We start from the raw sequence: 13,499 nt of genomic DNA, 5'->3' as shown, positions 1-13,499 counted from the left end.
GGTACTGGGAACATGATGGTCCCCAGAAACCAGTCTACTGGGGAAGGCAGCCAGACATTCACAGTATGGAGCGGTAATGCGTGGCTATGAAGAGACAGACAGAGTGCCACAGAAATATCGAGAGGGCGGAAAGCTTTTCCAACTAGAAAGGAGAGGGAGGGAAGCACAGCAAAGGCCAGGGAAGAAGAGGGCTGGGAGTCCTGTGCTTTGGGACAAAGGGCGTCTGGCTGAGGAAGTGGGTGAGCCACCAGCAGGTGAGGCCAAGAGGCCGAGGGCCTCAGGAAGGTGCCCCAAAACACCAAAGCAAGAAATCCAGGAGGGATCTTATAGATGGTAACCTCAACCGAGATTTTTAAGCAGAGGGAGCCGTGATCCAGTTTTTTCAAAGGAAGCTTACTGGCCAAAGTTCGGAGGAAAGGCCATCGTGGAAGGGCCTAGGAACTGCCTAAGACGGACACTTCCAAATGTTCACATTTCTCTGCCATTTGTATTTGACGGATAGGACCTGGAAAATTGTGAAGCAAACGGGTTTTACTCTCAGCACTCAGATTTAGGTATAAAATATGTGACAAGGACAATATTTTGAAAATCTTAAACCCATGTGTTTTTGTTCTGCTTGATTCGTCATGCCCGTGGCCTCCCACCCATTAACGCAGTAGGCGCCCCTCCTGCAGGCAAATGGCAGTTCCTGTCAGAAACGGCAAACTGTCAGTGTTTGGCGTTGAGAGACTATAATCTTGAATGCCAGCTTTGTGTGGTGCAAGAGGGGGGGGGGTCTATATCCCAGAATTCTCCTTGACCTATGAAGAACCAAATCTGGCAATGTCAGATCACCCAGTCTGACCACAAAGTTCTAGTGCAGACAGCACAGGGGAGACCATATAAGGGTAGCTCCCATCAGACAAGAAAAAAAGAAGTTAAAAAACTTTCCATGCTGGGGAGGGGGAGCAGTAGGGGGAAAGCAGCAATGCAGGGAGAGGAGGAGGAGCGGGAAAGAGAGAAGAGAAAGAGGGAATGGAGAGAGACAGAAAGGGGGGCGGTGGTGAGAAAGAGAAAATGAGAAGTGAGTGTCTTGGCTCTCTGTACCTTGGGGGACAAAGCCTGGTGGGGGGGCAGTCAAGGGAGGGCTTGTTTCTTGACTCTCAGAGCCTAATTCAGGAAAATGACAGAATTTTCCTAGAACAAGCAGGCACTGCCCTCAGACAACTTATTAGAAAGGACAGAGGAAGTTGTGTGGACCGCGGAGTGAGGAGAAAGTAGCTGGTAGCTCGTGGGTGGTCCACAGGAGCTGAGCACTTGAAGAGAGAAGCAGCTGACTAGATCTGACTAGATCTGACTAGAGGAAGCTGGTGGGAACTTACCGGGAGACGCTAGCAGCCACAGCCAGTGGCCGGGGCCTGCACCAAGTGCACGTCACACCTTCGGTCACGTGGAGGCCAGCAAGGCATCATGCGAAGCCCTGACTGGCCACTTCTCAGAGCCCGGTTAGACCTAAAAAGCAGCATGTGTGCTTGGGTCCCTCTCCCGGATGCTCATGGAGGGCTCACAAGGAGAGGGGAGCCCTCCTGGCTCCAGATGGCAGCAGGGAAGAAGAAATAGCTTTGGTTTGGAATTATTCACATTTTGGTTTTAACCAGAAAAAATTGTGATATTTTAGTTGTCAAGTTTAAGTACCAGTCCCTGACTGCCTCCCCTCCCCAAATTACCAGGAAAAGTGGAGCCAAATGGATAAATTATAGAGAATGTAGGAAGTTATTTCTCTCTCTCTCTCATTCTTTTGAGTTAGACACAATGTCATTCCTTGTAAAGACTAGTAAGAAATTAGCTCCAACTATCTCTTCCTCTCATCCACAAGAATACTAAATATTGTAGAGAAAATATTTATAGAAAACTGATTTGGGTGGTGTCCTCTTTTTTTTTTTTTTTTTAAGTGTCTGATGAAATAATTCCTCCCTGTATCCACATTCTATTCCTTATAGGTTTTTCTTTTTAAAAGGTAGATTTTTTTTTTTTTTTAAGATTTTATTTATTTATTTGACAGAGATCACAAGTAGCCAGAGAGGCAGGCGGGGAGGGGGGTGGGGAGCAGGCTCCCTGCTGAGCAGAGAGCTGATGCCAGTCTCTATTCCAGGACCCTGGGATCATGACCTGAGCCAAAGGCAGAGGCTTTAACCCACTGAGCCACCCAGGCGCCCCTCCCTATAGGTTTTTAGGAGGAAGAGTGACTAGTTATATTAGTCACTATAGAATATAATTAGTTATATTCTAACTGGTCACTCCGTAGCTCATTACTTATTCTTTTTTAAAAAATTAGAAGGTATGAGCCATCTGGGGAATTTTAAATTGTTTTTAAAGAACTTTTTAAAAAGTCCAGAAAAATCATCCTAGCACTTTATAGCCTCTTTTCCAATTTATCAATTCTAATTCCTATTCTTTACAATTTTAGTTATATTTTAAAGATTCTTTCCTTCCTTCTTTCAGAGAGCTTATTAATAATTGTATCAGGTGAATGTATTTTTCAAAACAGCAATTACAACTGGAGGCAGAAAAAAGTCAAAAGCTACTGTAATCAGAACATCAGAAGCTCTGCCTGTTGCAGGAACCCCATGGCATTTTTATAAAGAGGCAATACTCTCGCAGAATCTTCCTTCCTCTGATGCAGACAGGGAATTATTCTGGCTAGATCCTGTCCGGGTCAAGCCCTTCGGCATTGTCTGTGAAAAAAGCCAAATCAAGAACCTGTTTGGGATGCGCTGAAAATACGATTACATTCATAATAAAAATTAAATCCCTCAACCCTTAACAACAGAAGATTTATAACACCTCTGTGCATCATTGAGATTCTAGGTACACTGAGGTTTGATTAAGTCGCGAATGTTGCAAAGAGAAGCTCAGTGTGATGTTGCCACATCAGGTTTTCTGTTTACCCCTAAGGCTGGTGCAGCAATGACTTCAAAGTTTGATGGTGTCTTTTTTTTTCTTTTTCTTCTTTCTTCCTTTCTATTTTTTCTCCCTCCAAAGATGCTGAGCAGCAGGCTAATGGATCCCCAGCAGGATGCAAAGACAGCAGAAAGCACGGGAATCAGATGTCAATGTGTTCCTTCAAGATACCCTGCTAGGACAGAGCTAACTAACCAGGCTTTAGTCTGCTCTTGGGGCACACGCTCTGATGCTTCCCTGCCCACTCTCGACTTCCTATATGCTTCCTGATTAAAATGCTGTCACAGATAAATCATGACTTCTGCCTGTGAGGACCATTTTCCATTTTCTTTAAAGAAAAGTTTGGAGCCATAAGATTAAAAAGATGAGCAAGTTCTGGAGAATTATATACTCACATGTAAATATATGTATACAAGTGTGTCGTATCTCCCAACTCCATAACTAGTCACAGATCTGGGCATGTTCTCTGCATGCTTCTTCCCTATGCACTGCTTTGTTGATATACTTTTTAATATATTTTCTCTCAGTCACTTCCAGTCAATCACTAGATTACTTAGGTCACTTCCTAATGAATAGATTTTAGGAGAACTGGAGGAGTTAGCCTGGTTTTCCTTCACCATAGGAACCAATTGGCTGGAAACTGAAGTTGTCTCAGAGATGAGTTTTAATTTTAAATGCAGCGGGTGTCCAAAATGTAGTTTGTGGGAGTTCCCACCTAGGCACACAAATGAGTAGCCCTTCAGGCGCCTGGGAATAGTGATAATCTACCCCCAGCTCAGAGGGACATAACTCAGCAAACTGAAATGAACGAGGAAAGTGCTTGATCTATTTTCATAACTGACAAACACAACCTTTTCAAAACCACGAAGTGAAACCAATTTACTCAGTGAAAGCCAATGAAGTTCAAAAAGCAACTTATGGAATGGGAAAAGATATTTGCAAATGTCTTATCAGATAAATGGCCAGTGCCCCCAAATCTATAAAGAACTTATCAAACTCAACACCCAAGAAACTAAAGACATGAACAGATATTTCTCCAAAGAAGACATACACATGGGCAACAGACACATGAAAAGATGCTCAACATCACTCGGCATCAGGGAAATACAAATCAAAACCACAATGCGATACCACCTCACACCAATCAGAATGGCTGAAATTAACCAGTCAGGAAATGACAGGTGTTGGCGAGGATGCCGAGAAAGGGGAACCTTCCTGCACTGTTGGTGGGAATGCAAGCTTGTGTAGCTGCTCTGGAAAACAGCATGGAGGTTCCTCAAGACGTTGAAAATAGAGCTACCATATGACCCAGCAATTATACTACTAGGTATTTACCCCATAGATACAGACGTAGTAACCTTCGGACACACTGCACCCCAATATCCATGGCAGCAAAGTCCACAATAGCCAAACTATCAAAAGAACCAAAATGTCCATCAACATTGACAGATGAATGGATAGAGAAGATATGGTACACAAACACACACACACATCCACACATACATACACTGGAATATTACTAAGCCATCAGAAAGAATGAAATCTTGCCATTTGCAACAATGTGGATGGGAACTAGAGGGCATTAGCTAAGGGAAGAAAGTCAGCCAGAGAAAGGCAAACACCAAATGAGCTTACTCATATGTGGAATTTAAGAAACAAAACAGGAAGGGAAGGAAAAATAAAATAAGATGAAAACAGAGAGGGAGGCAACCACAGAGACTCTTAACTCCAGGAAACAGATGGAGTTGTTGCTGGAGGGGAGGCGGAGGGGACGGGGAACTGGGAGACGGGCATCCTTGTTGTAATGAGTACTGGGTATTGCATGCAACTGATAAATCATTAAATTCTACCTCTGCAACTAATAATACACTATATGTTAATTCCATTGAATTTAAATAAAAAATTAAAAGAAAAAAAACTGTCCTAAAACCATATTTGTACCTACTGCTCAGCTGCCTCTCCACCCACTTCCAAATTTGGTCCGTATTTTGCCATTCAGTCCCCCCCCGCCCGTGCTTCGGCTAGCTTCCACCCTCCCTAGAGGGCATCTCCACACTGCTCCCCCGCAGCACAGGCATTCGTTCCAGCTCTCTCCACAAATATCTGTTTGCCTAGGATGCCTCATGAGGCTTCTTGCCACCCAGACTGCTCCACCTTGAGGTCAGGGCCCTGGCCATGAAAAGGAAAGTTCTTTGTCTCCTATGTACTATTCTGTATTCTTTTGTCCTGTGCCCAGCCTGACCTAGCAAGGCCACCCTGGATTCCTGTGCTCTACGATTCAGATCAGGTCATTTCAGATCAGTCTCTTTTGGGGATGCCTACCACCTGCATACTTTCCCATGTGTTTTCTATCCTCTCAGGCTCTTCTTTATTACATATTCATGGTCAAGACCTCAAATTGGCCTGTCAGCAACAAGAGTTCCTGCAGACATTTGCCTCAACGACTAATGTCACTTCAATGACGTTCCTTGCTTGGTGAATTGTCTCGTCAAGGTTTTGTATCTTTGTACTGATGGTGATTCCTGCCCACTGACACACTCCATTTCATTTCAGGAGCTTGACAGTTAATGTCAGCTTACCCACTTAAATAACAGACAAAGTCTCAACCCCCCAACTGCATGAAATGGGGCAAAATAGGGACTGTAGGAGAGGGTACTTAACACTGCTTGACAAAGTTTCAGCTTGAGGGCTTTTTTTGAAATATTGGTTTCAAAGACTTATTCACAGAAGTTATAATTTACAAATAAAATGTTTTTATTTTTTTACTTACTAATTTATTTATTACTATTTCTTAAAGATTTTTAAATTTATTTTAGAGAGTGAGCGAGGGGAAGAGAGGGAACAGAGGAAGAGGGAGAAAGAGATCTTAAGCAGAATCCCCACTGAGCACAGAGCCCAATGTGGGACTTAATCTCACAACCCTGAGATCATGATCTGAGCCAAAATCAAGAGCCGGATGCTCAACTGACTGAGCCACCCAGGTGCCCCTCTCTGTTATTTTTAAAAATAAGTGATGATAATACATTAAAAATGAACATGATTTTCATGCTTTGTTAACTAAGAAGATATCGCAGCAGAAATGAACATGAACTTTTACAAACTTTTCCAAAGAGCTCCTCCACATTCCTCTTCACAATGCCAAGATTCTCTCATCAATTTAATAAGAAAAGATTGTGGAAGAAATATCCAGCAGAGGTGGAATAGGTGGTCGAAAGGCTACTACATCAAAACCAAGGCCACAGATGGGTGAGACACAACTATAGCTTGGTGGGAGTGTCACTTAAAGTGTCTGTAACTTAAGTTTCTGTGGATAAAAATAGCAGACGTATCTAACCTCACAGAAAAGTAGTAAAGTGAAACAGGTGAGGAAAATCAGGAATGAAAGATAATCTGATGTGGTAATGTTACTCCCTAAATTCTGGGAAGTGCTGTTTCCAGTTTAAATTCAAGCAGCTTCCTTTTAAACCTAAAGATTTCAAAGTATTTGAGAGGAAGTATAAAATAAGCCCAAATGATTGTGAATCAGTACCCAAACAATGAAATTAGCATGGAAAAGCACATGAGAGTGCTTTCCAGAATTTACTATAACTAATCACATAGGAAGGATGTGTGGACTTTGGGTCCATTCCAAAGTAGCTTTGCAAACTAATACTCAAAATTCATCAGTCATGCAATTACAAGTCTTCATCCTCCTAAACGTTACCCACAGAAAAATGAATTTATTCATGGTAAGAATTTATCCCATTTATTGCATAACTGTGCACAGGAAATGGAATAAATTACAAATAGTTCTACAAGGATAGTCAAGGTGAATTTGGCAAAGCAAGATATATCTAACCCAACAGCTGTGGGCTTTATACCTAGGGCCCCAGCATAACAGAGATCCAGGAGGAGTAAGGATGGGAGGAGCGGACAGGAAGAAAAGAGAATTAAAATTAAAGAGAATTAAAATACAGTAAACATCATTCCATTTTTTCACCCAGTTGTTCATTATTAAACAGAAGAACATTATGTGCCATTTAAAACTAAAATAATCTATTTCATTTATTTTTTTAAATTAAAAAAATATTTTATTTATTTGACAGAGAGAGAGGTCACAAGCAGGCAGAGAGGCAGGCAGAGAGAGAGATGGGGAAGCAGACTCCCCGCTGCGTAGAGAACCGGATGTGGGATTCGATCCTAGGACCCTGGGATCATGACCTGATCAGATCATGACCTGAGCTGAAGGCAGAGGCTTAACCCACTGAGCCACCTAGGCGCCCCTAAAATAATCTATTTTAGATTATATTAAAACCTTGTCTCATTTTTATGCTATCATGTATTTAATGGCTAACATAAAACAAAGAAATGAATTTATTTTTGGTGTTTATAGTCACTAAAAAGTTACATTTCCATCTTCAAGACAGTATTCTAGATTTTTTTTTTCTTTTTTAGCGTAATGTGACAGGGCTCAGCAGCTCCTAAAAGTACTAAAAACGAAGTAGCAGATAAGCCTGAAACTTAATGGTTGTGAGGTCCTTAAAAAACAATACTGTGTTTTTAATGGAGTTGCACAGGGTGAGAAACTCCAGCAGTTTTACATTCCCTGCGTGTGCTTCTCAGTCTGAAGTTGGAAAAGCAGCTCAGTCTGATTGAGCCGGGTAGGGGGTAAAGAACTCTCCAGGTTTTACACATGAAAGCAAACGCTTAGTAGTAGAATTAAAAGCCAATGTACACTGAACTGTTGGTGTTAACCGAAGCCAACCCTGATCTGTACTCAAAATGTGAAGCGTGCACATTCAAAGCCGGTGGTGACACTCTGTCTCCTTGCCAGGAGCAGGGGCCTGAGACCCAGACAGCAGAGCAGGAAGGCACAGCGCACCTTGTTCAGAATGTAGTGCTCAGCCTTTGTCACACGCAACTCAGGGAGGCAGACTTTGAAGATGGAAGGTTCTCTGAAAACTCTGTGGCCCAGACCATGGGGCCAGGCCAGAAAACCACGTTTCATGGTTTCCTGGAGCTCTTGTGTCTCACGTGATATTCACAGAAGTAAGAGAAAAAATTGTAAAAAAAAAAAAAAAAAGAAAGAAAGAAAGAGAAAAAGGAAAAGGAAAAGACTTCCATAGTCAGATGTTAGAGAAATGTGGAATGAATCAAGGTTAAATGTGTTTCTTTCCTAAAGGACACTCTGAGCCTTCAGGTTCCCTAGTTGTGGGGCCTGAGGACTCTCTTTGAAGAGATATGTATTAGGCTGTGGCTCTGGGTCCTTGTGTTCCCTGGAACAGAGCTTGGGAAATACTGAGACAAAACATGAGGGCCTCAAGGCCCATGGACACTATGTCCTAGAAGGAGAACCCAGGCTTCTGGCCTCCTGGCACCAGCTTTTCCTAGGAGACAGTTAAAACCTGAGAAGAGACAGACCACAGCCAGATTTCTTAGCAATGCCCATATCCTGGAGGTTCTCGGAAGGCTCAACCTTTGTGGAGTACATATGCCCTTCTCTCCCGGCTCAGTTGGGACACGTGGGCCCTCCCAGATCCCTGATTACCTGATATAAAGGCATACAGATGCTATCAATCCACTCCAACTGCAGTCGGGGCAGTTCATCTTTCCGGTTCCGATCAAAAATCGCCTAGAATCGGGGAAGAGAAGCTTGCTTTATTACATTGGAGTAGTTTACAGGTGCTTTGTCAAACACTTTGCCACAATGATCTAATTTTTACCAACTGAACACTTCACAAATCACAATCAGTCTTTACATGTACTTTTTTTTCCTTTATCTATGATGAGAAAAAAAGTATTTTTACCTCTTTTTATGAGATTTGTAAGCGAATTTATTTGAACTTTATAGCACGCAACTCCTTGGGGCCAAAATCTGCCTTCAGATATAGGTAATGGCCACTAAATCAAGTCTTCAGGTCACTGGGAATTGGGTACAAGTCAAGGGGAAAGGCATAGGTTTTATTGCCACAAAAGTAATGCAGGCTTTATTTTTATAGTGAAAGAAGGTGGGATGGATTAGAAAAGATCCTTAAAGCAGCTTGATTTTAAATAGAAACTATTTGTGTTAATATTTCAGGGTGGGGTTTTGGTTGGACAACTCTATGTGTTTCTCAACAAGGTTATGTCATTAATAAAACCCTGAGCGTTTATCTATCATGGGATGGAGGATGTGGTAGTTACCCATTCTCACCTCCTTCCCAGCCTTTAAACTTCATGATATGATAATGTTTGGAAAATTTAAGTATATTTTTCAAGAAAAAGAAGTAACATATGTCTGTTGGGCAGACATGAAAAGGGAACCGATCAACTGGAATTGGGGCTCATGTGGGTTTTTGAACTAACAACTGCCAGTTCTACTCCATCAAGCATGTCCCTCTGTCTGCTCTCCACGAGTAAGGCCAGGCTCTAAGAAGCGACATTTCCCTGCATTACTGTCTTTTTTAAAAGATTTTTTATTAACATATAATGTATTATTTGCCCCAGGGGTACAGGTCTGTGAATCGTCAGGTTTACACAGTTCACAGCACTCACCATAGCACATACTCTCCCCAATGTCCATAACCCAATGCATTACTGTCTTAAAGTAGGTTAGGTCGTTCCTCTATAGAGATAACATGTGGCATCTGCATCATTTTTGGCGTTTACATAGGTCACAAGGGCAGATCCAAGGCATTCCCTTGGTCTGGAGATGTTGAAAAAGCCAGCATCCTTCAGACTTATGAATGAGGGTGGGAGTGGGTAGAACAGAAATCACGAGCTGCCGAGGCTCACAGGAAGACAAAAGGGCGATGCCGAGGAAAATATCTCTGAATCGGGGAGGAGGTCACTGACTCCCACAGGCTCTGCTCGTCCTTGTCTTGCAATGTGAAATGTGAAATACCAGGAAAGGGGACGAGATTTGGAGAAGACTGACGTGTGCCAGGGGAAGGAAGGAATGGATCTTGTGAGTTGCAGTAGTCTTTGTCTGAAATGTTCCTTTAAAAATACTATTCTGTTACTTAATCTTGAGCTCTCAGAGTTGTCTGAGCTTTTCTTATTTACTTAAAATACTATTTCTGGTGCACAGAACTATTTTGGGGGAGGTTCAGTTCACAATTGGTTGTACAACCATTACTACAGTCAATTTTAGAACATTTTTAATCACTCCAGCAAGAAATCCCATACCAATTAGCAGTCACTCCTCATTGTCCCCCAAATTCCTAGCCTTAGGTGACCACGAGTCTATTTTTTGTTTATATTTTCTGCACACTCATATAAATGGAATCGAATGATCCGTGGTCTTCTGTGACTGGCTTTCGCAGAGCATTTTGTGCTCAAGTTTCCTTCTTGCAGCACTCAGCAGGTCTACATCCCTCTTTCTGGCCAAATGATATGCCACTGTATAGTTACACCCCATTTTATTTATCCGATCCTCAGCTGATATGTGGTTGGGTCGTCTGTACTTTTGTGGCTCCAGTGAGTAACACTGCTGGGAACATTCATGTACAAGTTTCCACGTGGATGTACGTTTCCATTTCTTCTGGGGATAGACCTAGAGGCAGAACTGCTGGGCCACATGCCCAGTCTAACGTTTCATGTTTCCTGGAATTGCCACACTGTTTTCCAAAGCAGCGGTACCATTTTACATGCCCACCAGAAGTGTACAAAGTTCCAATTTCTCCACATCGTCCTCAGTGCTGGGTGTTGTCTGTCTTTTGAATTAAAGCTGGTCCCCACGGGCCTGGGTGACTCAGTGGGTTAAGCCTCTGCCTTTGGCTCAGATCATGATCTCAGGGTCCTGGGATCGAGTCCTCCCTCGGGTTCTTTGCTCAGCAGGGAGCCTGCTTCCCCCTCTCTCTCTGCCTCTCTGCCTACTTGTGATCTCTCTCTCTCTCTCTCTGTCTAATACATAAATAAATCTTAAAAAAGCGAGCAAAAAAACCCTAAAAACCTGGTCCCAGTTAAGTGGTAACTACTGCAGTTTTGGTTTGCATTTCCCTGATGATGACTGATGTTGAGCATCTTTTCATGTGCTCACGGCCCACCTGTATATATTTTTGAAGAAATATGTATTCAGATCCTTTGCCCTTTTTAAACATTGGGTGGTCTTTCTAGGAGTTGTTCGTAATTCTCTATATATTCTAGATGTCAGGTCCGTATCAGATATGATTTGCAAATAATTTCTCCCATCCTGTAGGCTGTCTTTTCATTTTCTTGAGAGTGTGCTTTCAGATGCAGTGTTACATTTTAATGAAGTCCAATTATCTATTTTATTTTTCTTGTGCTTTTGGTGTCAGACCTAACACATCACTGTCAGATCCAATCCAGAAGATTTACACTCTGTCTCCTTCTGAGTTTTCTGTAGTTTTAGCTCTTACGTTTAGGTCTATGATTCACTTTGAGGTGATTCTGGGGTTCAGTGAGAGGCGTCTGACTTGACTCATCTGCAGTGGATATCCTACTGTCCCTGCACTATTTGAAAAGGCTATTCCTCCCCTCCCCCCACATTGAATTGTCTTAGCATCCTTTTGGAGGTCATACTGTAAGAGTTGATTTCCAGACCAGTCACTTTTCAATAAATGTTTTTGAGTGGAGGAAGAATGAGATAACATATTGTCCTGTGCTTTCCTTTTACAGCATTTTGCATCTTGCAGTTGATTATGAGTGATTATTAATTTACTTTTAAAGATTTTATTTATTTATTTATGCATTTGACAGAGAGAGCATGTGGGAGAGAGCAAGCACAAGTCAGGGAGGGGAAGGCAGAAGGAGAGAGAGAAGCAGGCTCCCCGCTGAGCAGGGAGCAGATGTAGGGCTTGATCCAGGACCCTGGGATCATGACCTAAGTCGAATGCAGACGCATAACCACCTGACCCCCCCCAGGTGCCCCGAGTGATTATTTACTCAATATCTCTATTTCCCATCCGTTGATAAGCTTTGGGGAAGAGCGGAAGATGGAGCCTTGCTCATGGCTGGATACACAGTGCCCAGCTTCAAGCTGGCTACCTGGAGGTGCTCAAGCATGTTTTATTAATGGACTCACTGCTTCCACTATTAACCCTTTGGTTACTTTAATGACCTTTAGGACCGTGACACCTAATGGGGTCTCCCAGACAATTTTCTTCCTAAATATCAAATACTAACAGACACAGCTGGTGTCACCTCTGGGTGCATGCATTTCCAAACATCTCTGGAAAAGGGCTAATGAGAAATAGCCCTGCCATAGCAGCCCAGAGACTGTCAACACAATGTTAAGTAGGCTTTTGTGAGGAGAGAGTAGCATTTAGTGCTATGCTTCCACTGCAAAATTCATTTACGTCTTCGGAGAAAGCCTTACCTGAGCCTCCAGACAAAGGCTCCTTAGTGCTGCGTCACTGCGCCTGCCAGCTCACCAATGCTGGCAACTGACTCAGCTTTTTTTTCATTTAATTAAATGACCTGTGGTATTGCTGCATTATAAACCCTTCAGAGGATGCCTGTGAAACAGTTCTTTTTAAGTGGAGGAAAGATTTAATTTGAAAGATAGGTATGTAGCTGAGAGAAATAGGGGTTGTATGAGGTTTTACACGTTAATGATGTATCCCAATCTAGTGTCTTTATTTTTATAACCAAATCTGGTGATACCACCAAAAAGGAGGAAAGGGAGGTTTTGGAAACAGTATCAATAGATGTCGCTTTGGAAACTAAAATACTGGGTGAGGGTTCTAACCAATGTAGTCTTCCGACCTTTCATAAGTAAGCAACCGATTAGGAGTAGTCAACATTTGTAAGGCTCTGAGGTTTGACTTTAAGCAGGTGACGTTGTTTAACTAGAAGCTAGTTCTGCTGCCTTTCCTTGAAAACTTGAAGATCTTATAAATAACTCGAAATGTTCAAAAGTCAGTTGGCTTGAAACCTCAGAAACAGACACTCTTGACAAGGGACACGTTCCTTGAGCTGCACTCAATCTACTGAGTTGGGCTGGCTTTCCAACACTTTGCGTCATTCCTTGAGTTGTTGGGTGATATGTTTTTAACTAACTCTTCATTATGAATAAAGAGGCCACCCCCTCATTGTGGGTGGTGATGGAAGCATTTAGGTCTTTTGTCTTATTTGAGTAAAAACACCATCATCCTGAGCCTACAAGTAAGCTTTTTCAAATAATAATCGAATGGATGATTCCATTGAAAATGGCATTTCAGTCAACAGACCTGAGAGGTCCCCAAGTGAAACTTTTCATTTTGCAAACAAAGAAAAGAAAGAGACTTGAAATGATTTGGGTTTGGGATTTTGGAATGTCTGAAATTGGAAAATAAAATCCAGAACATCCGTTATCACTATGGCTGTCCAGTCTAGCTGCCCGAGGCTGGACAGCTTGCCTTTGACTTTTGTCTATATTCTTAATCCGAAGTGGCTACTGACCGCATATGAAATGCCAGGACTGGGCTTTGAGCTCCTCAAATGTCACTCTGTGCCTCCTCCTTCATGCCTACTTGGCCCACTGTGGGAGCTCAGGAAACACTTAAGTAGCTCACCACTCTTAATCAGAAACCTGGGAATAAGAGTGTTTAGATCTCAGTTTAATTAAAGTTTTAAACTTTCAGGAGTGTTTCCTTAAA

The 13,499-nt window shown here is 42.4% G+C and overlaps 1 protein-coding gene across 1 annotated transcript in view; it reads right to left on the bottom strand.

The window, feature by feature from the left end:
* PDE11A (phosphodiesterase 11A) overlaps positions 1 to 13,499 on the bottom strand; it is a 380,751-nt gene that overhangs the window by 22,151 nt on the left and 345,101 nt on the right. Inside the window, exon 19 of the mRNA XM_082689397.1 lies at positions 8,468 to 8,551. Coding sequence (XP_082545523.1) covers positions 8,468 to 8,551 — 84 coding nt within the window. The remainder of the gene's footprint in view (positions 1 to 8,467; positions 8,552 to 13,499) is intronic.

Source organism: Mustela nivalis (assembly GCF_964662115.1).
Source record: "Mustela nivalis genome assembly, chromosome: 11".
Lineage (NCBI taxonomy): Eukaryota > Metazoa > Chordata > Mammalia > Carnivora > Mustelidae > Mustela > Mustela nivalis.
The sequence above is the reverse complement of the archived record's forward strand: the minus strand, read 5'-3'. Positions and strand labels throughout refer to the sequence as shown.